The sequence below is a fragment of the Salminus brasiliensis genome, chromosome 13 (assembly GCF_030463535.1).
Source record: "Salminus brasiliensis chromosome 13, fSalBra1.hap2, whole genome shotgun sequence".
In the NCBI taxonomy this organism is placed as follows: domain Eukaryota; kingdom Metazoa; phylum Chordata; class Actinopteri; order Characiformes; family Bryconidae; genus Salminus; species Salminus brasiliensis.
Genome location: NC_132890.1, coordinates 22190163 through 22217305, shown reverse-complemented (window position 1 = coordinate 22217305; position 27143 = coordinate 22190163). Strand labels below are relative to the sequence as shown.

The 27143-nt window shown below is 41.8% G+C and overlaps 1 protein-coding gene across 2 annotated transcripts in view; it reads left to right on the top strand.

Moving 5' to 3' along the window:
- Positions 1-2829: 2829 nt before the first annotated feature.
- LOC140575222 (cholinesterase-like) overlaps positions 2830-27143 on the top strand; it is a 34940-nt gene continuing 10626 nt past the window's right edge. Inside the window, exons 1-3 of one of the 2 annotated variants that reach the window (XM_072695448.1) lie at positions 2830-2962; positions 20281-20380; positions 25450-26985. In XM_072695448.1, the coding sequence (XP_072551549.1) occupies positions 25463-26985 (1523 nt within the window). In that variant the 5' untranslated portion in view covers positions 2830-2962; positions 20281-20380; positions 25450-25462. The remainder of the gene's footprint in view (positions 2963-20280; positions 20381-25449; positions 26986-27143) is intronic. The other variant, XM_072695447.1, reaches the window with a different exon arrangement.

Here is a 27143-nt window from a genome sequence, read left to right as displayed (position 1 = left end):
GAAAAATGTTTCTTTTGAAATGCATGACAACAGTGTTTATGAGTAACCCCAAAATAAGGAAGAATTCCATTCAACACTGTTCAGGGATGAGATCAAACTTCTTTAAGTGAAACAAAAGTTTTTTGTTTTTTTTTATGATACGAGTCCTTTAAATGTATTTCAGCTTCACAACATGATGAGTCGCACACGAGCGAGTAGAGAAAAGTTCATTTTCATTCACGCTCCGGTGCGAGTGCTCTCCCCAGTCAACAGTAGTGCAGTGTAATCGTTCTTATCAACTAAATTAAAGAAATGCAGCACCATGAAATTGGCACATGTATTGGCTGTACCAATCATCCCTTGCATCGGCTCTGTGCAAACTTTAAAGAGCCATTCGGGGAATAAACAGATGCAACCAGCAGAAAATCAGCCCAGCATGTGAGCAGGGAGGAGGAGAGCCACATGGAGCGGACTGAGAGCGTAGAGCTTAGCTTTGCATTGTGCTGTACAGAGCGGCGGGGCAGCGAGACGTCAACACAATCTGATTTATCCAGTGCAAAACTGAAGCTGAGCCAGGTGTGCACATACATTCTCACCTAACTGTCCAAACAAACTCAAGACCCTCGGTCCAGTGCCACGGTCAGATAATTAGCCTGGCAAACTGAAAGTCTGAAGTCTGACTAAAATGTATTGTTATGATTAATGTTATGAATGCTTTTGCATTTCAATCAATTCCAACTCCAGATTGTTACTAGAGCAACCACTAACCAACACCATGGCAACCACCTAGCAACACTATTACAACCACCTAGTAACCATTAAGCAACATCCAGTAACACCATAACAACAACCTGGGAAACCATAGCACTCACCTAGCATTACTGGAGCAAACACTTACCAACACCATAGCAACCACCTAGCAACACTATTACAACCACCTAGTAACCATTAAGCAACATCTAGCAACACCATAACAACAACCTGGGACACCACAGCGTTCATCTAGCATTACCAGAGCAACCACTTACCAACACCATAGCAACCACCTAGCAACACTATTACAACCACCTAGTAACCATTAAGCAACATCTAGCAACACTATAACAACAACCTGGGACACTATAGCACTCACCTGGCATTACTGGAGCAAACACTTACCAACACCATAGCAACCACCTTGTAACCATTTTGCAACATCTAGCAACACCATAACAACATCCTGGGACACCACAGCGTTCATCTTGCATTACCATAGCAACCACTTACCAACACCATAGCAACCACCTAGCAACACTATTACAACCACCTAGTAACCATTAAGCAACATCCAGCAACACCAAAACAACAACCTGAGACACCATCTACCCACATACCAACACCATAGCAACCACCTGGCAACACTATTACAGCCACCTGGGGCACCATAGCAACCTGAAGTCCAGTCCAAAGTTCTCAGAGTTATCATATGCTGATGGCATGGTCTGAGCATGCGACAACTTGGTTCTCCCCCAACTGAAATGAGAGCCCACATCTTTTCTTTACTGCAGCGCCTCTTTGACAGTTTGGACTCAACTGTAACGTATTGCTAAATTTTGGTAATAAACCCAGCCTGTGGTGCGTTGGAGGAGTTTTATGACTGAGGAGACCCCTGATAAATGAATCCAGTGCCAACAGGGCTTTCGTCAGCTGTTCATGGAAAATTGGTATTTCCCAGTTCACACAACAGCACTTAAATGAAGCATTATGTTCTCTTGATCCCTCAATCGCACCTCCAAGAGCTTATCTAATGAACTCCACTGGCGAGTAGATGAGGGGATATTAAAAAACTGTATTGAAATGGGAGCAATATCTCCCGTATACACACCAGCTCCCGTTTTAGCACCTGTGGAAAGAAGTGCCAAATCTGCTAGTGTGTTTCCTTTCCCACTTGTTGGAGTCATTCTCAGGAATGGGGGGGTGTCTATGTGAAGGCACAAACTGTGAGAATCATTCAACAGTTCCAGCCTGGTGGAAAGTTAAGGGGTGGAAGGTTTCCTGCTCAAATGGCTAATGCCTTTCAATGCTAACACGTATGCTAGTGCCTGTACCTGGCACTACGCCAACTATTTACACGTAAAAATGTGTGAAACAAGATTTTAAGCGGGTTCAGACTTCAAACATTGATCTGAAAGTAAAAAGAAAAAAGTATTGTCACAGAGACTTTGATGATGTCACTTCCTGAAATTAGTTTTAATTAATTAATTAATTTATTTATTTATTTATTTATTTACTCTTTTTTTTTACAGGGGGAGAAATTACAGTGTTATAGGATTGAATAGGGGACAGAGGGACACAAAAATAATGCCATTAAATAAAAAAATGTATACGGAATTTTAATACATAATATTTTTATACATTATAAATCATCTTAAAACAAAACAACATTTTATTTAAAATAAGTCACATGTTCGTAGAAATGTTAGTAAACTAAAAACTGCACCCTTTTATCCAACTTTTTGTATTTTTAATACTCCACTCAAACGAGATGTCAGTCAAGTCAATGGGGACATAGGTCCAAAGTGCTGACATTTGTCAGGAAACACAAGGTCTACATTTATTATTTATGTATTTATTTATTTATTTGTTTATTATTATTTTTTACATTTATTTATTTAAGTTTTGGGGACTTAAAAAGGATACGGTTTACCACGAAACCCCGCCCACCGGCACAAGGATTGGCTAGCACAGGGATTGGCAAACCGTTTAACGTATAGCAGAGCAAAAAGCACTAGCCAATCCTAATTCAAAGGACAGCACCTAATAGCCAATCCGAGCGCAGGAGGCAGGGCATGCCGGAAAACGGGTGTGAAACTAAATAATAACGCTATAGAAACATTAGGCATCGTGAATATAACCGTGTACAACATAACACCTACCCTGCTGCCCGAAAGAAGACAGAGAGAGAGAGAGAAAAAGAGGAGAAGGCAGCAAGGTTTGGAGGAAGGTAAGTCCCGCGCGTGCGTGCGTGCGCGTGCATGTGTGTACATGTGTGTATGGGTGTGTGAGAGAGTTTCATATGTGTATCTCTGCCCATAAACCTCTCTCTCTCTCTCTCTCTCTCTCTCTCTCTCTCTATCTCTATCTATCTATCTCTGTTGTTCAAGCCAGTGTATGCATTGTCCATTTATAGGGAGCCTGGAAAGAAGCGCTTGGAAACCATGTGATGTTCTGAGCCATTGTCATTGTCTTGTCAGTTTGTGGGTCTAAGGAAATCAACGTAGCACTGTGGACTCCTGCTCAACAGCCTATTGTCCACATTCCTGTAAAATGCATTCAGATATGCCATCAATAAGCATGCTGATGCTGAGGCCTTTTAATGCAGCGTTCAATACCCAGCACTCACTCATCCTCTTGCTACTGGCTTTGCTTTCTGTTCTGGGGTTCTGTTTAGCCTCACAAGCTTCTCAGTCTTCTCTGTCTCATTTCCCACCTTCAGATTAGGGATTACCAGGCCACATCAGAGCTTTATAAGGACAGTAAGGGTAGTGCAGTGCTTATCTGCTCATGGCTCTGCTCCACCATGTCATTTATCCTCCTGTTGCTTTACAACATGACTTTCAAAGTGAAGACCTTCATACAGCTTCACGCAGCTGTCCAAGACCTGTTTTGTGTCTATAAATTTGCTTGTTTAGTTTAACATGTAGCTAACAAGCAATCAAAGCGTAGGTACACCAACTGGGTAGGCTGGACAGCTTCAGTGTGGAGGTGTTCAGTAGGGCTGTGTATTGGCAAGAACCTGGCGATACGGCATGCATCACGATACAGGGGTTACGATTTAATATTTAGCAATATATTGTGATAATGTTAACAAATATTGCTTTTTAAAAAATATAATTTTTTTGTAATCAACCAGGGTTATGTGGTATCCCTTTTTTCATACTTTTATACCATCACAAAGTAATACTGAGTCTTATTATTAACGCGGCGTCCATACAATCAAACCGAAAAATGACCAGTCTGCTCGCAGGATGACCACCTGAACATTGCACAGTTTTAAACCATTCAATAAATCCTAAACCCTCAGTCTGACCACTACAAATGTTAAAGAATGACTCGAGTGTCTGGTGACGAATGATCGGGCGGCTGCTGTTGAAAGGGCAGAAATTAATGAGAAACGTTTTAGCTCAAGCTTTTATTAGTTTTGAAATCCCGTCAACATTTTTTCGAATACAGCAGTATACAGTATTGCTGCTTTACCTCCCAAGCCGAAGTACAACACTAGCCACGTTGACATGCAGCCTGATAATCCATTAATAATCTGACTAATAGCTAGATCTGTATTGTAATCGGTCCTGCATCCGATTACATTCCTAATCGGAAAGTTTAAGTGTGTTGTCCGTAAGTGCAAGGCAACTGCAACATGTGTTACTACTGGAATAGGGACTCTCGTGGTTCATGTCTTCTGCTCAGATTATTCATGGATTATCAAGCTGAATGTGACTACGCCAACTATTTACACGTAAAAATGTGTGAAATGAGATTTTAAGCGGGTTCAGACTTCAAACATTGATCTGAAAGTAAAAAGAAAAAAAGGGCTGTCACAGAGACTTCGATGATGTCACTTCCTAAAAAATGGTGTCGGAAGTATCAGACCATTATTATTTTTTATTTATTTCTTTATTCATTTTTTACAGGGGGAGAAATACAGTGTTATAGGTACCTTTTTCAACAGGTACCTATCAGGCCTGATCATTAGTCACCAGGCGCTCAAGTCATTCTCGTCTAGACGTTAATAAGTGGGCTTATTAAATTCTGTAGTGAGCAGACTGTTGTGCTGCAAACTAAGCTAATGCTAACCAGCGTTTCTCTCCTGATTCAGAGCAGTTTAACATTTGTAGTGGTCAGACTGAGGGTTTAGGATTTATTGAATGGTTTAAAACTGTGCAGTGTTCAGGTGGTCATCCTGCGAGAAAACTGGTCATTTTTCGGTTTCAAAATAAGGCACATAAAATCATGAATTTTGCTCCAGATCAAAATTGGTGAATTCCTTCAGTACGACTCTCTCTGCCTTTAGTCTATGCTGCGCACTTTCATCCAAAGGTTTCGGACTCGCGTGATGCTAGTTGTACACTTGAATGGTGCTCTACTCCTTGAATGGTGTGCAATTTTGGATCGGATTAACTGTAGTGTGCATGTAAACGGGGGTCTTAATCGTCTCAGAAGCCGCTTAAAGAAGCAACATTTTCAAAATGTGGTTTTCAGTCCCCATGTGCAACACACAAGCAACATTATGCAGCAATTGTAGCTTTAAAATCGCAGCTTCAGAATCATGTCGATGGTATGTTGATTGCAGCAGGGAGAACGTTGTCTCCGTCATTGCCACTCCAGGCCGGAAAGCTGCTACTGCACTATGAAACTTTGGTGGAGCTGCATGAGAGCCTCTTGCCAGAACTGCGTAGCACTGCGTAACCATATTCATATTCCTGTAATATTACTCTACCGCCTCCACACTTCTTTCTCAGATGCCACTTCTGTATCTTATATTTTTTGGCTTGTCAACAAATACATGTGATGTGTAGAGGGTGATTTGTATTTACTGTGGTGGAGTAAAAGTGAACTACACTCCTCAGCTGCAGGGGGAGCCCAAGAGCTAAAATACCAAATCTCACCATAGTGCTGCATAAAAGATCAGCTGCTAGCGTCTTGGGGTGGGGAAGCCACAGGACATTTTCAGAGATCTTGTGGAGTACCTACAAGTCAGAGCCATTTTGGTGGTAGGAAGAGGACCTTGTCATCTGCCCACAAATCCCATCTCTGTGCGCTTCTTTAGGACACATGAAGATTAGCTTTTACTGAAATTGTGTCTTGTAGCCTGTCAGCACTGATTCAGCATGGATTTAGCCCTCTAAACACAGCTGTGAGGCTTTAGTAGCTGCCGCTGTACCCCCCCCCCCCCCCCCCCCTTTGGCTTTGAGAGACCCAGTGCATTCAGAGTTCATCCACATGCCTCTGAGCACGTTCAGCTGACTCTGGGAGTTCAACTGGTGATCATCTATTATTTAACACATTCAAACTCCTACGCCCCAAAGTTTACACAGCCGGGCTCTCTTTCCATCCGCAAGCAGCTTTTCACGGACGGATGCGCACTAACTTTTTACGTGTCAAAAAAAAAAAGTTTCTGGACACCCCCAACCCAGTGAAGACACTTGACGATGCTTCTGTGTGTATCACTGGATGAACCACAGTCTACTAAATGGGCCTGAAGGCAGTCAAAGACACTCCTAAGACTATTCTGCTGCCATGGCGATGGCACAGGACCGTATGACCGCATGTGAGGAGAGTGGTCCAACGGCAACGTAACTCGACCCCACTTGATTCCTACACAATCGCCAATGAAATGTAACATGCTTGGAGAAGATCTACTACTACTACTCATTAAAAAGACACGTTTTTTTTTAACCAGGTCCATTTATGTATGGACAGTGGATACTGTCCAACCCTAGTCAGGGACACGGGGCACAGGACACAGGACCACCCCAGAGCAGGTATTATTTGGGTGGTGGATCATTCTCAGCACTGCAGTGACACTGATATTGTATTGATGTGTTCGCGTGTGTTTAGCATCCTGTGAGCAGCATCCTGTGACCACTGATAAATGACTAGACAATGACCCACACAAACTGTGCAGCAGCAGATGAGTATCTGTCTCTGACCTAATAGAGTAGCAGTGAGTGGACACAATGTTTAAAAACTCCAGCAGCACACACTACTAACCCACCACCACCATGTCAGCCAGTGTCACTGCAGTGCTGAGAATGACCCACCACCCTAATAATACCTGCTCTGTGGTGGTTAGTCCTGTGGGGTCCTGACCATTGAAGAACAAGGTGAAGGGAGGCTAACACAGCATGCAGAGAAATATATGATAGAACTACAAAGGGTTCCTATGTGGTAAGGAGCTGACAAAATGGACAATGAGTGTAGAAACAAGGAGGTGGTATCAATGTTATGGCTAATTAATGTATATGACAAGGTAATGACGTGTTGACATGAAGAAGACCACACGCAACGCTCCACACGCCATGTTTTGGTGTCTGTAGGCCTATCAGAAAGCTAAGCTGCTGTTAAGCCGTGGTTATCCACACTTCTTATTAATGCCTGCTGGCTGTAAACCCTTGAGCTTGGAGAACGCGCTGTGTCCAAACCCAGAGATTAGGTCAGAACATGGGCTGTGGCTGAAGGCTTCGTTATTGTTGCTGTAATTACTCCTCTGCCCACTCAGCCTAGCCTCAGCACACTCACAGCTGGGCTGATCGCAGCGTGTGACATGTTAAGGTGTTTGTTAAGAGGACGCATCAGCTTTAACAAAGCCACGGTGTGTGTGTGTGTGTGTGTGTGTGTGTGTGTGTGTGTGTGTGTGTGTGTGTGTGTGTGTGCGGGGGGGGGGGTCCAAATCCCCCAAGGACGACAAACATGAACAGTTTTGGGTATATTTAACTTTTTTGTTGTTGTTGTTGAAAAGTGATGAGAGTTATATAATGTCTATGAGTACACTGATCAGCCATAACATTAAAACCACTTAATATATATGCCTAATATTGTGTAGTTCCCCCTCATGCCACCCAAAACAGCTCGGCATGGGCTCCACAACACCTCTGAAGGTGTCCTATAGTATCTGACACCAAGATGTTAGCAGCAGATTCCCTGTAAAGTCCTGTAAGTTGTGAGGTATGGCCTCCCTGAGCATCGGTGAGTCTTGGGCGCCCATGACCTCAGTTGTCGTCAGTTTACTGCTTGTTTCACTTCTACTGTATGTAAAAATTTTGGAACATTGGGCATTTCTCCGTTGATGTTTATGGAACATGCCTGTGTCCTCATCGTTTCCCATATGTTGGCGTCTTGCTCAATGTGTACAGTATTACAGCACCCTGGTCTAGGCAATAACATAGCTTTTAATGTTGCTCTAGGTAAGGGCGTCTGCCATAAGCTGGAAAGTAAAGCAAATGGATATGTATATAACTAGGGTTGGTCGGTATCCACTTTTTAAAGTGGTATTACCGGAGGCAAGGTGTTGCATGAGTACCGCAGATGGTTTTACATTTATGTTTATAATAAAAACTTGAGCGACTGGTGTTGAGAGTAACAGGAAGGACAAAATGTGTGATTCTGCTGTGTTTGGACCCATAGCCGACTATCTAGGCTTAGAGAAGTTTGCTAACAGGCTAAACACCACAGTGCAGGCCGTGTTCCAGCTAACTCCGGCTCAAAGGATAAAGCCTCAGGCCTGAGAGCGCAGTGAAAGTCAAGCGAAGGGTCTTGGAGGAGTGGTGGTGACTGTTTTCAGGCACATTTAGCAAGCTGGTTTATCCAGGTTTGCTGGTTGTCCCTTTTCCTCAACCTCTGTGACCTTACCAGTCGTTGAGCGTCCACTGTGCCCCTAGCCTGCGGTTCTTTTAAATGCTCCTGGAGGAAATTTGCTTGTTTGGCCATGTATTAGATAGACACCAAACAGTAATTTGACACATCAGACATATAGTCCTCAATCCTCAATTTGAGATACTGTAGAGCTTTTTAAATACAGTGGTATGTGGTATTACTAGTATGCCATCCAACCCTCTATAGAACCCTTTTTGCTTAGAACGTATATCTTTAATCTATTTATTTCTATAAAAAATACATTTCAAAGAATTCCTAATAATTTACACTGAGATATTTCAGTTTTGTTTAATCAGTAATTGAAATGAATTATTAAGGGAACATAGGCGGTTTATGCCAAGTGAAAATGTGGTGTAATGGAATTAAGTTTATATAGCAATTTGTTTCTTTTTAAGATGTAATTAATATTTCTCAAATGCTTAGCATTATTCAGGAAGCAGCTAAATACTGTATGTAAAATTGCTTTCTCCTGCTCGCCATTGAGTCTTTCACTGTTGAAGTTTATGGGACATGCCTGTGCTGTGCTGACCTTGTTTTAATGTCCTAAAATATACCCTCATAATTTCCCATAAGAAGCCATAGTGTTTTGCTATACCAGCAAACTACATAGATCAGACAACCAGGAGACCTGATTTCAGGTGTTTGTTTTTTTTGTTTTTTTTTAGCACAAGGTGCAGGTAAATCATGAACAATGAGTTCTACTCAGCATTAGTCCATAAAATAATCCTATTTTTAAATCGCATACTGTATCAGATTTTTTAGATTTATTATTATTATTTTTTTAAGCTGTATCCTTGATTCCAGTAAGGTTGTCATAATGCCATAACGTTGACTTTGCACTGACACACAGTGTGCTTGGGCTGTCAGCTGGCATTAGAAGTTCAACTTGATTTTTTCTTTTAACATTTCATAACTAACATATTGCAGTATGTAGAGAGAGTACAGGGCCATTTGAGATTCAGCCAAGATGTAATACTACTTGAGGCAGCTCTAGCTATAAACAGACATTTTAAGCACGTATGACATTCAAGAACCGTTTCCGTTATTTTTTTCTAGCCGTTTTACAGTGAATCACTCAGGAAATGCATTCAGTTCAAACGCCTAACCCTGAAAGGCATGGTTTGTTAGCAGACTTTCAGCCTGATGGCTATCTGCCGAGACGATAGCTCTGGCTCTTCTTGTTAAGAAATCAGCCCTTGAACGTATCCACGTATTCTGCCTACTACAGTTGACGGTGTAGCCCCACTATAGTAATATACCACTATATGTCACACTGTAGTTATAAGGAGGTTCAGGCCGGGCTGTATTTTGAATGGGGCTCTATTGAGGCAGCTATTCTTCCATTCCATTTCACTGTAATGGAGAAAGAGAGATTGGAAAACAGTCATAAAAAAATGAATTAGGACTGTTTTTGGTACATAAACCAACACTTCAGGCCCACCACAAGACCTCCGGGGGAAAACTGAAATACAAGAAAAATGTAGGATATTAGATCTTAAAAACTTTTGCTAGATACATTAGCTTTTGCTGCAAACTAAGAATTTTGGTTGGTTCAGTCTTGGTCGATTATAACATGCTATCATACATTATGGATAAAAAATTATATCAGTCAAATCAATATCCGCAAATAATTGCATTAAGAAGAAGCACCAGCATCAGTTAGATATTTAAGTTTGACAGATATTTCAAAAGAGGAATGCACTACTAAGCAGGATGTAGAATATGGTCTGTCTAAACAAAGAGAAAATGAAACCCTGATCAGCCATAACATTAAAACCACTGCCAAGTGAATTGAATAACATTTGTTGAGATGTCTAGGGGTGAAGTTATTGGGCAGCAAGTGAACGGTCAGTTCTTGAAGGCATTGTGTTGGAAGCAGGAAATATGGGCAAGCGTCAGAATCTAATGCACTTTGACTAGAGACGGTTAGTCATGGCTAGACGACTGGGTCAGAACATCTCCAAAACATCAGGCAGGTCTTGTGAGGTGTTCCCAGTATGCAGTGGTTAGTGCCTACCAAAAAGTCTCCAAGGCCATGGAAGCCCCACCTAAACAATTTGCAGGACTTATAGGATCTGCTGCTTACGTCTTGGTGCCAGATACCACGGGACACCTTCGGCCCATGTCTTGACGGGTCAGAGCTGTTTAGGCGGCTTGGGCATAATTTTTAGGGGTTTTTTTTATGTTATGGCGGATAAGTGTTTATGATCAGTGTATATGCCAATAAGAATATCCCTATACACCTGTAGGCAGAATTCAACGTGGTTCAATTGAAATAATTTAATAAATCGTTGAAAACAGTGTATTGAATGGTTGTTTGCAGTGTTTTATTGAATCCTGCCACTAGATTCTGGCTTCCAAGTAGAATTGGTGGCAGATTTTAATGAGTAGGACAATCCCCAAGGCCGAGAGAATGTGTTTAAAACAGTTTGCCGTGCTTATCAAGATAAATTCTACATTACATAACAGCGTACAGCTTTGTTAATATCATCTATTACAGCGGCACAATCATTACAATAATGCTAATTATTATGCAATTATTTTTGACTGTTATTTTAATTGCAATTAATAATTGCAATTAACAAAGTGCACTATGTAATCGCAGCACGCTCTGCGGGAGTGCTTGGAATTATCTCACAGCCCTTTGCACATCAGATTGCACATGGGTTACTCATTAAGGGTCAAGCTGATTGGTCAGCGTGCTCAGTATGCACTTGACAGAAGTCTCAGTGATGCATTAACATGCTAATATCCTCCATAGCACAGATCATGACTATGAATTTCATGTTCCTTCCTTATGTGGCCGGTGCTTTCTGTCCTCGCAGAGGACTCTGGAATAATCCCAGGACCATATGCCCTGTCTGGTTACCGGAACGTTTTATGCTCTAATTGAATAGAACGGTGTCTGGTTGGTTGTGATGGTTTCCAGCACTGGTCTGTCAGCAGAAATGTGTGCCAAGCTTTTACAGCTTCCCATATAAGCGACTGTAGCAAGCGGCGTTAGCGACCTACCTAAGCGTTTAATAGTCATAATGAATTCTAATTCATTTCTTAACGGCGATGGATATTAAAGGATGAATCTGAGTCTGTCCTTTCTGAGGTACAGTATTTTAGATTTGTTCCATATACAATAAAAGAGATTTAGTGCCTGGGTTTGAGGTGGCTGATTTCCAGGAAAGGCATTGGTTTAACAGACCCATGTTGTGCTTGGGGTGAGGAGGAGACTTTAATGAAGACTTAATATCGATTAACTTAACAACTAATCCTTACTGTATTTATTCTCTTTCGGTTGCTCGTCCACTGCTGCTATCATTAAAAGCTTGTGTCCCAAATGCGCCTTAATTACTAGTACTAATTAGTTTTTGTGTATGTACTATAAAGTATGTAGTATACAGCTCTGGAAAAAATTTAAAGACAATTCGATCTTTTTTTCTTTTTTTGCATGCAAATTTGCATGTCTACGTGTATGCCAGCCATATTATTCCAGGCTTTTTTTTTATCAAACAAAGCTGAGGTACCTGAATTTGCAGACTATGAATGATATAAAGTCACCCAACAGCTATGTGAAAGACCAGTGGAGAGCCTGCCAAGACATGACAGCTATGATTGGCAGTCAAGGTTATTTCACCATAGGGATTTTTGAATGCTCTCAAAGTTCAAGTTTAGTATTGTGGTGTTTCAATTATATTAATAATAACTTATTTGCATTATAATTATTATAATAATTTGTTTCCATTATTTTAGCAGTTGTTTTTGACCAGCTCTGCAAATAAATGCTCTAAATAGCAATATTTGTATTTGCAATTTAGGGGAAATGTTGTCCATGGTTTATGAAATACAACACAAATGTTAATTTTCCTAAACACATTGGCTAGAAATAATAAAACCAGAGAAAATGATAATGTAGGGTGGTCTCTTAATTTTTCCGGGGCTGTAGATTAAATAGCCATCCTATACATACTCAGAACTGTTTGGTTACGATGGGCTGTTATTCCACAATGCTACGGCAAACAGAAGAGCTACTCAGGTCAATAATTATTAGAAATGAAATTACCAATAAAAGCTGATGCATGTTGGCATTTCCTGTTAGTTTAAAAAAAAAAAGGTCTGTTTGTTCATATTTTGTGTGCTGACCTGAAAAACTATAATATATAATACAAAACTTATAGTATTTAGGATAATTTAAGCTTCTGCTTTGAGCACAGAATCTACAGTGTACCATCCTTACATGCGTTTAAATGTTAAAACTCAAGTCTGGCAAGACACTTTTCTAATGCCACTGTGTTGACTTTCCTGGCGTATAGCAAAGGATGGCGGCTGAAACTGAGTAGAGGGAGAATACGTCAGAGATGCATGGACTCTGTTGAGGGAATGCAGGTAGATTTGATGATTTGGTTTGTCATGTGCAGCGATTTCTCACATCAGCGTCCGCACAATCCGCGATCCCCCTTCGTCCAGCTGAATTGAAAAATGGCATTAAAGGCAGAAACATGATGTTACCAAGCAGACCAGTGATCTGCGTCACTATGACTCATAGCTATTGGGTTTGTAGAGTTGACGTAGGTGCATAAATTGGCCATTAATGTGCAGTACACAATTAGGACACAGTCAAAGTTTTGTTGTGCTACAATAAAGCAATAGAATCGCCCCCTATCTTTCCTGTTGTGTACGGCGGTTTGTCACAACAATTTTTCATATTTGAGATGGTTAAAAATATTTGTGTAAAGCAGTGAGGGCAGACTGAGCAGTGAATGATTGTCCAGTTACCATTTATATATATATATATATATATATATATATATATATATATATATATATATATATATATATATATATATATATAAAATAATTCCCCTTACTTCCCCTTCCCCTTTCTACCCTAGATTGTTTGGTCAGTGTTCTCTGGCCTTTAGACTTAGAATGTAACTTGAACTGATTACAGATATATAATATGCACAATAATATGCACAATACTCTTTAAGCTAAGATACTTTGTTTTTCACACAGGATGCACACAGCATTCTAGCATTTTCCAAGTAGAAACAGGACAGTATGCAGTATTTTGGTTAAATGTACAGGATAGGGCAATAAGCGTCTCAATACACAGCTGTAAGTATGCATTTGAAGCCATGGGAGACAAAAGTATGAATGTATGTATGTGTTCATATTCTACAACAATAAGCTAGTTTACCACCTGTAAGATATTGAAACCATGGGAAATGTTCATTGTGGTGTGGATACAATCCAGGCTGAGTCCCAAGGTAGTTTTTACCAGTTTATTGGATGAAACAAAACTGGACAAAACACTTTTTATGATGGTGATGGAAAAAATATACATCAAGACAAAAATCCTAAATATAAGAAAGTTTAAAGGAAATTAAAGATGAATTAAAGAGCCTTTCACCCCAGTAAAAACAAAGTGTCTTTCAAGCTTCGCTCTGACTCCCAACTTCTCAGACTATCAAAATAAGCTTACCTCTGCACATCCTGACCTCCCTTCAGCCCAAACCATTGTTTCCAATCACCATTCGCCACCACACGCTCAGCTTATGCAGCTTATGTGTGTTGTACAGAAATCTTGGAGCCTAACTTGTTTTGGCGTAGATTATTCTGGCAAAAGACACCGTAAAGATAATTCCAAGGCAAATAAAACACTAACTGTTCTACTAACTGCAGTACATTTATCATCCATGCTTATATAAATGAACTTTAGGAACGATTAAATTTCTGATGTAACATTAACTTTTACACTTTTTAATGATTATATTTCTGATTCTGTAATACCGTTGAATAACACAAGTTGGATGGGCAAGATCTCCAGATCTCTTACACACCTTTAATGGCTTATTAAGCTGGACTGTAGATAAATACTTACTTTCTCCCATACTGATCTGTCCATATTTCTCAGAAAAGAACGAAATATTTTTCACATGACCGTAAATGTAGGATATCGGCCCTTTTAAGTTTCAGCCCCCTGAACTCAGAAGGCTGCCCTGTGTAAGTGTGTGTGTGTGTGTGTACAGGTCTCTTGTATGTGAGGTTATTTTCAGGGTGTATAGTGTGTCTCTGGCAGTATTAGCGCTGGCCTGAGCCGGAGCATTACCTGCGTTTGTTGGCAGGCGGGCGGTTGCAGTGCCATGCTGTGATTGCATACTCAGTAATGGCTCCGCTGTAACCGCTGGCACAGACGCAGTGTGTGTGTGTGTGTGTGTATGTACGGACGCAGAGTGTGTGCGTCCTAGTGCCGGACTGGGCGCTTTGCAAGGTCACAGTGGTATAATGTGGGTTCATCTCTCTCTCGCGCTCTCTTTTTCTCTCTCGCGCTCTCTTTTTCTCTCTCGCGCTCTCTTTTTCTCTCTCGCTCTGTGTGTCTCTCGCTTTCCCTAGGCATGCATTAACCTTGGCAGGGGATGTTTGTTGTCCTCTGAAGAAAAAGAACGAGGACAGATAGTTTTATTAGAAGTAGCTCATTTGTTCTGATAGCGTTGGAGTCACCATGCTGATGAGCATGAACACAGTCTGACTAAACTTCTCTCTCTCTTTCGCTCTCTCTCTCTCTCTCTCTCTCTCTCTCTCTCTCCCTCCCTTTCTCCGAGCCGGTGTGTCAGTCTGGCATCACACACTGGCGCATTATTTCATCTGTGCTGTTGGGCTCAGAGATCAGCACTGCAAGGCTCTGGGCTGGGCCTTTGAAGACACTTGAATCATCTCTGCTCTCTCTCAGAATACAAATGCCATTATTTTAGGCCGGCAAACAGGTGCCCCAGTGCAGGCACTCTGAATCCGTAATGGCTCGGTTCTGGATTCAATTAAAGCTCTAAATCAGGCTCTTCCCGTAAGGTTTTTTTTTTCATAGTCACTGCAGCAAGGGTGGGCAAGCTTTAGAAAATGTTGGTGATAGTCATAGTAGTATTGGTGATGGTAGTGGTAATGGGCGTGGTGATGGTGGTAATAGTGGTGGAAGTGGTGGCAGCAGTAGTAATACTAGTAGTAGTAATGGTAACATTAGTGTAGTAGTAGTGGTGATGGTGGTGGTGTTAGTAGTAGTTATGGTAACATTTGTGGAGTAGTAGTGGTGATGTTGGTAATCAGAGTAGTAATAGTGGTGGTGTGGTGGTGGTGGTGGTGGTAGTAGTAGTAGTTATGGTAACGTTAGTGTAGTAGTAGTGGTGGTGGTGGTGGTAGTAGTAGTAGTTATGGTAACATTAGTGCAATAGTAGTGGTGATGTTGGTAATAGTAGTAGTAATAGTGGTGATGTGGTGGTAGTAGTAGTTATGGTAATGTTAGTGTAGTAGTAGTGGTGATGGTAATAGTAGTAATGGTGGTGGTAGTAGTAGTAGTTATGGTAACATTAGTGTAGTAGTAGTGGTGATGTGGTGGTTGGGGTAGTAGTAATAGTGATACTAGTATTATTAGTAGTAGCAGTAATCGCATTGGTGGTGATGGTGGTAGTCATAGCAATGGTGGTGATACTAGTATTAACAGTATTAGTTATATTGGTGGTGGTGGAAGCTATGGGTAATTGGGAGTGGTGGTGGTAATGGTATTAGTAGTAATAGTTCTGGTGATGGTGGTTGTAGTAGTAATAGTACTAATAGTGGTGGTAATAGTTGGAACCGTAGTAGTAATGGTGGTGGTGGTAGTAGTAACAATCGTAGTAATGGTCATATATTATTCACCATACATCAGAAGTAGCAGGTGGTGGTGGTAGTGGTTTAGTAGTTTTAGTAGCTCTAAGGGTGAGCAGGCTTGGGAGAACATTGGCAGAAATCCAGTTCACCTGATCTGCCCTAGCGGTGTGACCTTTGACACACATACAAAATGTACTAATGAGCCAAAACATTATGACTAATTCTGCAGAGTGTGCTGTTCCGCATGCCACCAAAATAGCTCTGGCCCTCCGAGGCATGGACTCCACAAGACCTCTGAAGGTGCCCTGCGGTATCTGGCACATGCACGTCAGCAGCTGCCCTGTAAATTGCAAAGTGAAGCTGCCACAGATCAGATTTGGTCTTCCGGTACATCAAATTGAGATCTGGGGAATTTGGAGGCCAGAGCAACAGCTCATGTAACTCTGTTAGTAATGGTGGTTGTGATAATGGTAGGTGTAGTGCTAGTAGCGGTGGTAATGGTGGTGATGGTGGTAGTAGTAGTAGTTGTAATGATGACTAGTTGTGATAATGGTGATGGTAATGGTGGTAGTAGTGTTGATTACGGAAGCAGTAGTTGTAGTGGTAATGGCAGCAGTGTTGGCGGTTGTGGTAATGGTGGTCATGGCAGCAGTAATAGGAGTGGTAATGGTGATATGTGGTGGTAGCAGTAGGTGATAGTAGTGATTTTGGTAATGCTTGTAGTGGTAGTAGTGGTAATGGTGATAATAGTAATGGTAGCTGGTAATGATAGGAGCAGTAAGCATCTTAGCAAGTGCATATGCTTTTTTTTTTAAAGGGACATCCTGGCCAACGCAGAAGCACATCTAAGAAATTGTTCTCGCACAGACAGACATTACATTACATGAAAAAGTACTTTTGGAAACACCAGCCAAAAGAGATGACCGCAACACCTTTTCTAACAGTAATTGTTAAATAACTCTGAAGTGGATTTGAGTTGATCGTTTGAGAGGTGACGTTTTGCTGCCCCCCCCCCTCCCCCCAGTTCTGAACAAAGAAGCTCAAGATAAACGGGAAAAACTAAAGTAGGCCAAAAAGCGAAAGGGTGCACATCCACCTTCCCTCAGCAGAGCCTTCTCTGAGTTAGGTGACTCAGCCTGAGAGTTTGTGCTAGTTTTTTTTTTTTTAGCTGATCGAGCTGCACTGCATGTCATTGATCAGTAAGTATAGGAAATGACATCGCGGTGTGAGTGCACATATTTTTAGGACCAATCGCGGATGCATTGGCAAGTCCAGAAATGCCCAGAATAGATGTACGTGTGACGCTGTTTGGGCTATTATTAAAGACATCATGCCCGCAGCAGTGAGTTCTGGAGAGAGAGAGAGAGCGGGAGAGGGTCTTTCCATTCTGTGGATGATACATATGCGTGGGTGGACGTTTGGAGTTGGTGGATCCACAAAGTAAACATGCAAATTTGGAGCAAAAGACTCTGTATATAAGATTTTCAAATGCATCAGCATTTTATGGAATGGCTCTGCACGTCTACGGAGCAAGATTGCGCTCACTCATTTGCACTGTGAAATGCAGTAGACTCTAGGGCTGCGCAGTGCACATCGTAATCGCAATGTGCACGTGCACATTATATAGTCCCACCGCACGACAGGGCCTAGGCCATGTCAGATTATATTAAACGTGTCATGCTACAACTTTTAGCCACCTTATACAAAAAATTTTTGAGAGTCCAAAAGTTTGTGGACAATCCTTCTAATGAATGCATTCAGCTCCATTGCACCCATTGACACAGATGTGCACATATGAGCTAGTCTAGTCTAGTCCCTGTAGAGAAGTGCTGCCAATAGAACAGGACTCTCTGGAGCAGATAAGTATGAACCTATTTGCACCATGCCTATTGCCAGGCGTGGGCTAGAGGGGTATAAAGCCTCTCAGCATTGGGCTGTGGAGCATGGAAATGTATTCTCTGGAACGATGATGCTCCATCCAATACTTGTGGCATGAGTTTGAAAGATTGGGATGAGGTGGTGTGGTTATCATCCAACATCTCGACCTCATTAGCGCTCTTCTCATTGAATGCAATCAAATATGGGGCCTGAAATCTTTCGAAACGTAGTCTTTACTGTCTAGCGATGACTTACTACAATTTGGAGCACTGCTGTGAGGATTTGATTGATTGCGGCAAAAACACTTTAACGAAAGCAAGATAATTTTTTTTTTAATACCCTTGGTTTTGGAAGAAACAATGAAAAAGTAGGTGTCCCCATACTTTTGTCCATTTATTTTACTTCTGTCTTGGATACACAGAGTAAATGATTAATATCATTACATGTTGTATCAGATATAATATTATGCAGCCCTAGTAGACAGTCGACTGATCCGTGTGTTTGTTGCAAATGCTTGTTTCAATTATTTATTTGGTGAGACCTAATTTTTTTTTTATGATCTAAACCTCATCAATAGTTTGTGAGGACTTCTGTGTAATACGTCTGCTAACTCATAACTCATAACTCAGTGTAAACAGTTATGAACTGGCTTATAATTATTATTAAAAGACACATTACAAAAGGGGGCTCTGAGGGGACCTTGTTCTTTCCAGGTGGATAAATGGCTCACTCTTTCTCCTTACATCACTTAAGCGTGATGCTGACATGGGCATGGGCATCTGCTTAGTCCTCACCCTCCCTACATGTGATGGTGGAGATAATTAAAGAGAAGGTTGGGAAATTGGGGAGCAAAATTGGTTATAAATTAATAAATAACAAACGCATTTATTGAGACAATCCCTGCCACTAAAGCTGATGCAAGAGCAAACCATGACAAACAAACATGGTATGAGTTTTAATATTTGCTAAATAAAAGAATCCAGTAAACACTCGCTTCAGTTCGGCTGTGTTTGTAGAGCATTGTCATCGTCCTGGCAATGACAGTGTAATTTTCCTGGTAATAAAAATCGGAATTGGGAATGTCATGCGAACTTACCGTCCGAGGCTTCTTAGCGTGGCGTCCAAAGTTGAACTTGGCTTTTTATTTGAAATTGCCATTCCGTCTTAAATGATACAGTGGCATCAGTGGTGCACAGGTGCCAGAAAGCAATTGGGAGGTGGGTTGCTTCTTCTCTGAGGCCTGAAACTGTTTAGTCTGATGTCTGGAACCTGACATCTGTGGTCTGAGGATGCCTTAAACATCTTGTTTGTACGGTGATGATGCATCTCCCTGCAGCACAACCTCATCTAATCATGGTTTTCCTCCAGATTAACCCGCTTAGGCGTTGATATGTGAAGTTATTTTATACTGGCCAAGAAAATCATTTGAAAGGGTTTTGAACGGCCAGGTTTCCCCTAACGGATCCAGATCGGTTTCCGGTGGTTAAAGTGGATTATGGAGTGAAGGTGGGGAGTTAAAAGCCTTTGAGATTTGAAGGTCTGAATGATTCTCAGAGGAGACTGGCCTGCAGAGAGGGAGAGTGGTGCTGGGTAGGGCTGTGAGATGCTTAAAAGCGACTCTCCTGAGTCTCAGAGCTTGCATTATGACTCATCCTCAGTGTCTGTGGTTTCTTTTATATAGGGATTCCCTGAGAGTGCGTGTGTGTGTGTGTGTGTGTGTGTGTGTGTGTGTGTGTGTGTGTGTGTGTGTGTGTGCATTTGATGAACTTAATGCATTGTTCTAGGATGCACAAGATATTGTTTGGTTACCGTAATGGCAATTAGGGGTGGACGGTATCCACCTTTTTCATACAGTGTCCAAATTTTCTGCGGTATATGGTATTACCGTGGATGTGGGGTAGCCACGTGACTACGTGGGTTCCATACAATCTCATTCTGCATTATTTTAAAACTAGTTCAATACTTAATCACTTTCTTCACAGGGTCACAAACTAAGGTTGTGTTTATACTTGTTGTTCGATTCCCTTGATCCAGACCAAGCAAGAAAATGGTACTCTGTTGCATTTTAGTCCTGGTTTGTTAGTTTGCTTGAACCAAAAGGTTACAAAAAGGATAAAGCCTCTTTATATCTGAGCGCACAAATTCGAGTGAACGGTCGTAGGAGTGTTTTCAAGTGTTCCGCCGGTTTTCAGGCACATTTGGTGCCTCCACACTGTGGCTCTCTTGAATGAACATGGGGGGAATGAGCTTATTTGGCCAAGTACTGGATAGACCCTGAACTGAAATCTGATGCATCATAAATGTAGCAAAATACTGACCTTATTTTAATAGCATCATTAACCTTTTTGTTGTTGTTGTTGCTGTTGTTGTTTTGAGCTTTCTAGTTCTAGATCACTGGTTCCTCGTCCTATTCCTGGAAGACCATCTGCCCTGCTCGAACACCCCACCTTGTTAATGAGCTGATCAGCTGGACCAGGTGTGTTGGGAGCAGGAAAAGTCCTAATATGTGCAGGGTGGGGGGTTTCAGGATTAGGGTTGGGAACCACAATTCTAAATGGGTCTCTTGTGGATGTATTTGATGAATCAAGATGTTCATCAGTGCTGTATTGGTTCTGAATAGAAATTGAAATCTAATTGGATAAGATTTATGTTCATTTATTTTTCCACATTTACCACAGTTACAGTTCCAAGCCTGACTAAAGCATGGGCGTTAACCTGAGCTCATCTGGGCCACAGCACTGCAGAGATCAGTGCTTTCACATGCTTTCAAGTCAGAAGGGCGGAGTTGAAGTATGGGTGAATATAAGGAATGCTAAACTCTCATGGAGCTCAGTTATCTTAAAGCTGCATTAAAAAAAACTGTTATTAGTGTACAGCCTATAAACATTCACATAAGCATAGACATATATTGTGAGATGTTTGGTGTCGTAAAAAAACAAATAATGTAAAAAATCTGGACCATGACCTGAACCAAACTGTACACCGTTTGGTCCAGTGTAAGTGTGAATCTTGACACCAAGATTATTAATCTGTATTACCAAGATGATTCTTTATGGAACCAAAAATTTTTCTATGGCATTGCTCAAAGTAGCCTTTTGAATGGTTTAGAGTTTACAGAAAACCTATAAACTTAAAAATTAACCCTGAAATAGTCCTGGGCGATATGGTAAAAATACTAGATCCTAGGGCTGGGCGATATATCGATATATTGAATATATCAGGATCTAAACAACGGGATATGGCGTAGAATTACTGAGGCGGTAGTTTACTACATAGCAAAAGGTCTGCTCCCCGTCTCAACAGTAGAGCAGGAGGCTTCAAACGCTGATAAACTCTTGACCCATGATACCAACTGCCCATTCGCTATTTCTTTACATGAGACGCCTTACACGTACATTCAAGTCAGACAGAGCATTTCCAAATGGCTCACGAGAGATATATGGTCAGGATGCAGTGCTTTGGGCATCGACTTTATCTGTCCATTGATAAGTGCATATTTGAACAAATTAACGTGAACTGCTGTACTGTTATATTTCTCAACGCCGGAATTAAGCAGTTAAAGTGAGTTTATTTAACTGTATGCATTTACAGTGAGTTATATCAGTTACGTATTTGTTACTTATTTAATAAAAAAAACATCCTCTAGCTACAGCATACAATGTAAAATGTCCTTAGACTAGACAGTTTTTCCATAATGACATATACCTTACTTTTTTATTTTAAAAAAGAAAAGTATTTTATAGAGGCCTACTAACTTAAAATTGTAACATTGAAATGAATCTGTAGTGTACACTTAGGTGTTAATCATATTTCATTAGGCCTAAAATAGCTTCCATTTAACAAAGTTCTATTTAACACATAGTTGTCAGCCCCTTGGTATCGCGCCCTCCCCCGGGGCGATTCTGAGCCGCCGCCCACAGGCCCAAATAAGGACTTCCGCCTTGTTTACGTTCATGTGTTTGGTATCGGTTCACGATTCATGTTCATGTGGTTCACGGGTTTGACCTGGGATTTGGGGGTATTTTAGGAGCCTCGACACAGTCATTCGGTGCTGAGAATTGTATCGCTTGGGACCTCGAGATTTCACGAGAGGTTCTCCGTACTGTAGAAGTGTGTGGAGGCCAGCTTCTGCTCAGAGTTCACGTTCAGGAGCAGGTCACCCTGCCAATCAAGTCTTCAGCGAGGCTCCAGGTTACTGGCTACCCACGTCTCAGCTAGGCAACCCACGCTGGCAGCAGCACGCTGCGGTTCCAGGTTTGGACGGCCTAGCCGTTCTGGCTCAGTAGCTGGTCCCCCACCTCAAACCCCCAGTCCCAGGTTCATTTTTGGTTCGCCCTCTTGTTTGCCACTTTCATGTTTTTGTTAATCACTGTCGTTCATGTTTTGCTGCTGTTTTTGCCTCACTTGCCCCCTTTTGTTTATCCCCTTGTGTTAATAAATTTGCTTGCTTTGACTCCATCTCTGCGAGTGTTTGTCCCTCTGTGTCTGGCCTAGCGCTCCATGACAATAGTTATTAAAACGTAAACTCCTATTTATTTTTTTTTACAGGATATGGCATGGATGATGACAGGGTGACCCAGTTTGACCTGTGTTTTATATAATGTTCATAAAATATTTTTTTCACAACGTATATAATATTGTGTCGTATATCGCCATTCAGCTATCAAGATATCAAGATTTTGTCTATATCGTCCAGCCCTACTGGAAAAGGACTTTTTAAAGTAATTTTGCTCTGTATTTTCTCTGTTTACATTTTAATAGCACAACTGTGAGTTTTTGTTATGCTGGAAAATAACATTATTTGAGGAGCATAATTATTTAATATATGCCAGTAGTTTATTTTTGAGCAAGTTGTCATGTACATCTACAGCTGATTGTTAATAAAAGTGCCTGTGTGACCTTTGGGAAGAAAAAATATCCAGATATGTATCGTAAATCGCAATTTTTGGTCCATATCACCCAGCCCTACTATATCCTGATATTTAAAGACATTTTTCCTGATACACGATATGACAGATTCTTAAAAACTACTATTCAGATACTCTCCTGTCTAATTTCACTGTTTATAATGAAATCTGCAGCTGATCAGTGTTTATTAAGAACTAACAATATCCTCAATATGCTTAGAGAAGTATGTGATGTATCACAAAAACAAAATGTATCACAATACGATATAATATTGTCATATTGCCCAGCTCTTCCATTCCAAAGGGGTGAAATGATACACATCTAGTATGCATGTAATCCAACAAGCATCTGTGGTTTTGGCTAGTTGACCTATTGTTGACCTATTTTTTTTTTTTTTGTGTTTTCAATATGTTGTAAGGAGTATCACAAATGCAATAAATGAAATTATTAGTAATTATATTTCCAGTAGGCCTATCAATCTAGTATTTCTTTCACATTGTGATGCTCTAATATGTGTACTTGTGTTAGTAAGTGAAAGAATGACGAGACTGGGGCTGAAAGCAAAATAAAATAGTGACATTGGTCTGGAGTCTTGTTCTAGAGGGAGAAAAATCAAAGAAAGAGGGCGGAAATAAAGAGGTGCCTTGTCTTTCTCATTTTTGGTGCCACGACCACTGGAGATGTGCTGTTTCTGCTTGAGATATGCAGATTTGGGTCTAACAAATGCATTAAAAGCCCTTTGGGACATACTGACATTTAACTTGCCTTTTCCATGAACCCTGATGCTCATGATACGATAATATCATCGCTGTCTGTCTGATAAAGCAATCATTAGACGTTCTAGTGGTATTTGTCTCAGGAGTCATCCCTTTACATTACTGCACCGCAGGGCTGACGGGGCATGTTTTTTTTTTTTTTTTTTTTTTGGTGGGGTTGGGGGGGGGGGGGGGGGTATTCTTTGTATTGAATGAATAATGGCACTAGTAATGCTCAAAGAAATCGTTTCCAAAATATATAAATAAGTGCAGAATAGAAAACATGTCTTGTAAATGTCCCTTGTGGGCAATAGTATAGCACTCCCTCTCTCCCTGATGGCTTCCACTTTGGGGTTTCTATCAGTCACGCAGTAAATTGCTGGACTGGTGGTCCCTTCCCAGTTCTAGGGTTTGTCACACTTAAGATGACTAAAATGAACCTCAGTTTTTCCGTGACCTTGCGGTGGTTTAGCTCTTCCATAGTGCTAGAGACCAGAGCTGGGCAATATGGTGATATTTTATGGTATTAGGACTGGTATTAGTGCTTAATAAACACGGTTCAACTGCAAGTTTCATAACAACCAGTGTCATTAGACTGGTTTAATTAGATGAAGTGCAGTGAATATTAAATAAAAATCACTGAAAAGCAGTTTTTATGAGTCTGTCGCTACTGATGTATTTAGTGTGTAATTACATGTATTGTGATAAATATCTTGTATCGAGAAAAAAATATTTAAATATCATGATATGATTTAACCATATCGCCCAGCCTACTACAGACTGTCCGTTGAGAAGATCAAGCACAGGCCAAGAAAACCGTGAATGATTATTCTCCCCAATGTAATGGAAGCCAAGGCCTGTAAAGTCTGGTTACCCAATGTGGGTGATGACAATCTAGTTCTTTAGTGATGTTCCTGAACTAGCATTCCATGGCTGAATATTGGCATTACATTCTTATTATCATTCATTCTGTGGTCAGGAATTAGGGAAGTGCTTTTCAATTCCGAGCCAGAAGATCCCTTTCAGTCCAGATTGTGGTTCTATCACATCCGACATAGCACAGTATAATTATCTAATGAGGGCAGGAGAAAAGGTGCAGCCCACAAGAGTCCCCAAAGAACCGAGATTCTGTGACTTCAGCTTTGCCTCATCAAGTGTTATCAGCAGATCAACTGCATCTTTTCTAACTGCAGAGGCTTAATAAGCTTTTAATTAGATTCCCCTGATTAATTTAACATGTCATGAACTTACCTCTCCATGCACCTGTCCAAAATGCCATCACACGACCGCAAAAGTGTTTACTCTGATTCCTTTCCCATTTGGTGAAACTGGGTCCCTCTTGGGTACCACGGGAAGTATCAGACTTCTGGGACGATCCGTCTGGCCAAGGCAGGCTGTATTAATCAAGCAGGATTTACCCACTATCACAACAAGCAATCAGGGCTTCTAATTTTAGAAATTGATTCTCCCCCCACCCCTTGCTAGCTGAGTAATCTGAGAGAGAAGAGAGAGAACGGGGCGTCTAGGCCGTCTCATGCTGAGTGAGTCACCGAGAGCATTTTGATTGTCTCTGCCTTCCCCTCTCTCTCTCTCTCTCTCTCTCTCTCTCTCTCTCTCTCTCTCTCTCTCTCTCGTCAGCTGGACTCAGCTGCACCTAAGGTGTCATTAATAGCTGCCTGTTGGACTTCATGTCTCTCAGCCTGCCCCAGTTGTTTTGAAATGTAGCTGTTGCGTAATATATTAAAACAGTCTCCCCAATGGCAGACAAAACAAGTGGGAAACTGGGTGTAATTGGGTGGCATCGGCCTACGCCATTAATAGGCTCCGTTGGTTGCTGAACCTCATATGGCTCTTTGCATGTGTTTGTCTGTTTGTTTGTCAGGCTTGACGACATCATGGCAGGATCTTGCATCAGCCCCTTGCTGTGTCTGTTTGCTTTTCTGCTCCTCCGGCCAACGTTGGGATGGGATGAGTTGGTGGTCCCCACCAGCAAGGGTAAAGTCCGGGGTAAGAAACTGTCTGTACCATGGAGCTCCGAGACTGTGGTGGCCTTTCTGGGAATTCCCTATGCCAAACCTCCAGTGGGTGCCCTCCGTTTCAGTCGTCCAGAACCTCCGATGGCATGGAGCGGGGTTCGAAGTGCTGTCCAGTTTTCTAACTCCTGCTGGCAACATGTGGACAATACCTTCCCAGGGTTTGCTGGAGCTGAGATGTGGAATCCTAATACCGACCTGAGTGAGGACTGCCTTTACTTGAATGTTTGGACTCCTTCCGGCAGACTCCAAGACCCTGACCAACCCCTAGTTCCAGTCATGGTGTGGATCTACGGAGGTGGATTCTCCACAGGAACTGCTTCCCTGGATGTATACGATGGGCAGTACCTCAGCCAGTCCGAACAAGTCGTGGTAGTGTCCATGAACTACAGACTGGGGCCTCTGGGATTCCTGTCATTGCCTGGGAGTGAAGAGGTTAAGGGAAATGCAGGCCTGTTTGACCAGAGGCTTGCCCTAAGCTGGGTTACAGAGAACATTGCCACCTTTGGTGGAGACCCATCTTCCGTGACTCTGTTTGGGGAGAGTGCTGGTGCAGGATCTGTTGGACATCACATGCTTTCCGTGGGCAGCCACAGCTTGTTCCACCGTGCTGTTCTGCAGAGTGGTTCCCCCAATGCAGTTTGGGCAGCCACAGAGGCAGCCGAGGCGTGGAACCGATCCTTGACCCTTGCTCAGCTTCTAAACTGCCCACTTGGACCATCTAATGATGTGTTGGCCTGCTTACGAACTATAGATCCAAAAAAGATTGTTAAGATGCAGTTTGATGTACTGCGTAATCCCACGATTATAAGCATACCGTTTCCTCCGACTGTGGATGGTGACTTCCTCCTGGACATGCCCGATATCCTACTCCAGTCTGGACGATTCTTGAAGACAGAAATTCTGCTAGGTCTGAACAAGGACGAAGGTACTTATTTCCTTGTATATGGCGCAAAAGGATATGGCCTTCACCACCAGAGTTTGATTACGAGAGAGGAGTTTCTCCAGGGAGTTGTCTCGAGTCTTCCAGGGTTTAGTGAGATGGCACGGGAAGCTGCTGCTTTTCAGTACACCGACTGGACAGATGAGCTGAGTGGGCAGAAAAACCGAGATGCCCTGGGCTGGTTGGTTGGGGATCGCTACTTTTCCTGCCCCTTGCTTGATTTTGCCCGAAGGTATGTGGAGCACGGAGGCAGTGCCAGTGTGTATCTCTTTAACCATCGCTCCAGTTCCAACTCCTGGCCGAAGTGGATGGGAGTAATGCATGGGGATGAGATTGAGTTTGTGTTCGGGATCCCACAGAACAGCTCTCGGGGGTACACTGAAGAGGAAGTTGCCATGAGCAGGAGGATGATGAGACACTGGGCCAACTTTGCTAAAACAGGGTACGTTTGTTGTATTTGCTTTGCATTAAGGAATGGATGATACCCTCACACACCTAGGATAATTAGAATAATGCCTATTTAAGGTGGCTTCTTTAAAACCTTTTGCACTGGCTTATTTTGTCAGTAAATTATTTTGTGCAATTACTGACCAATATTTG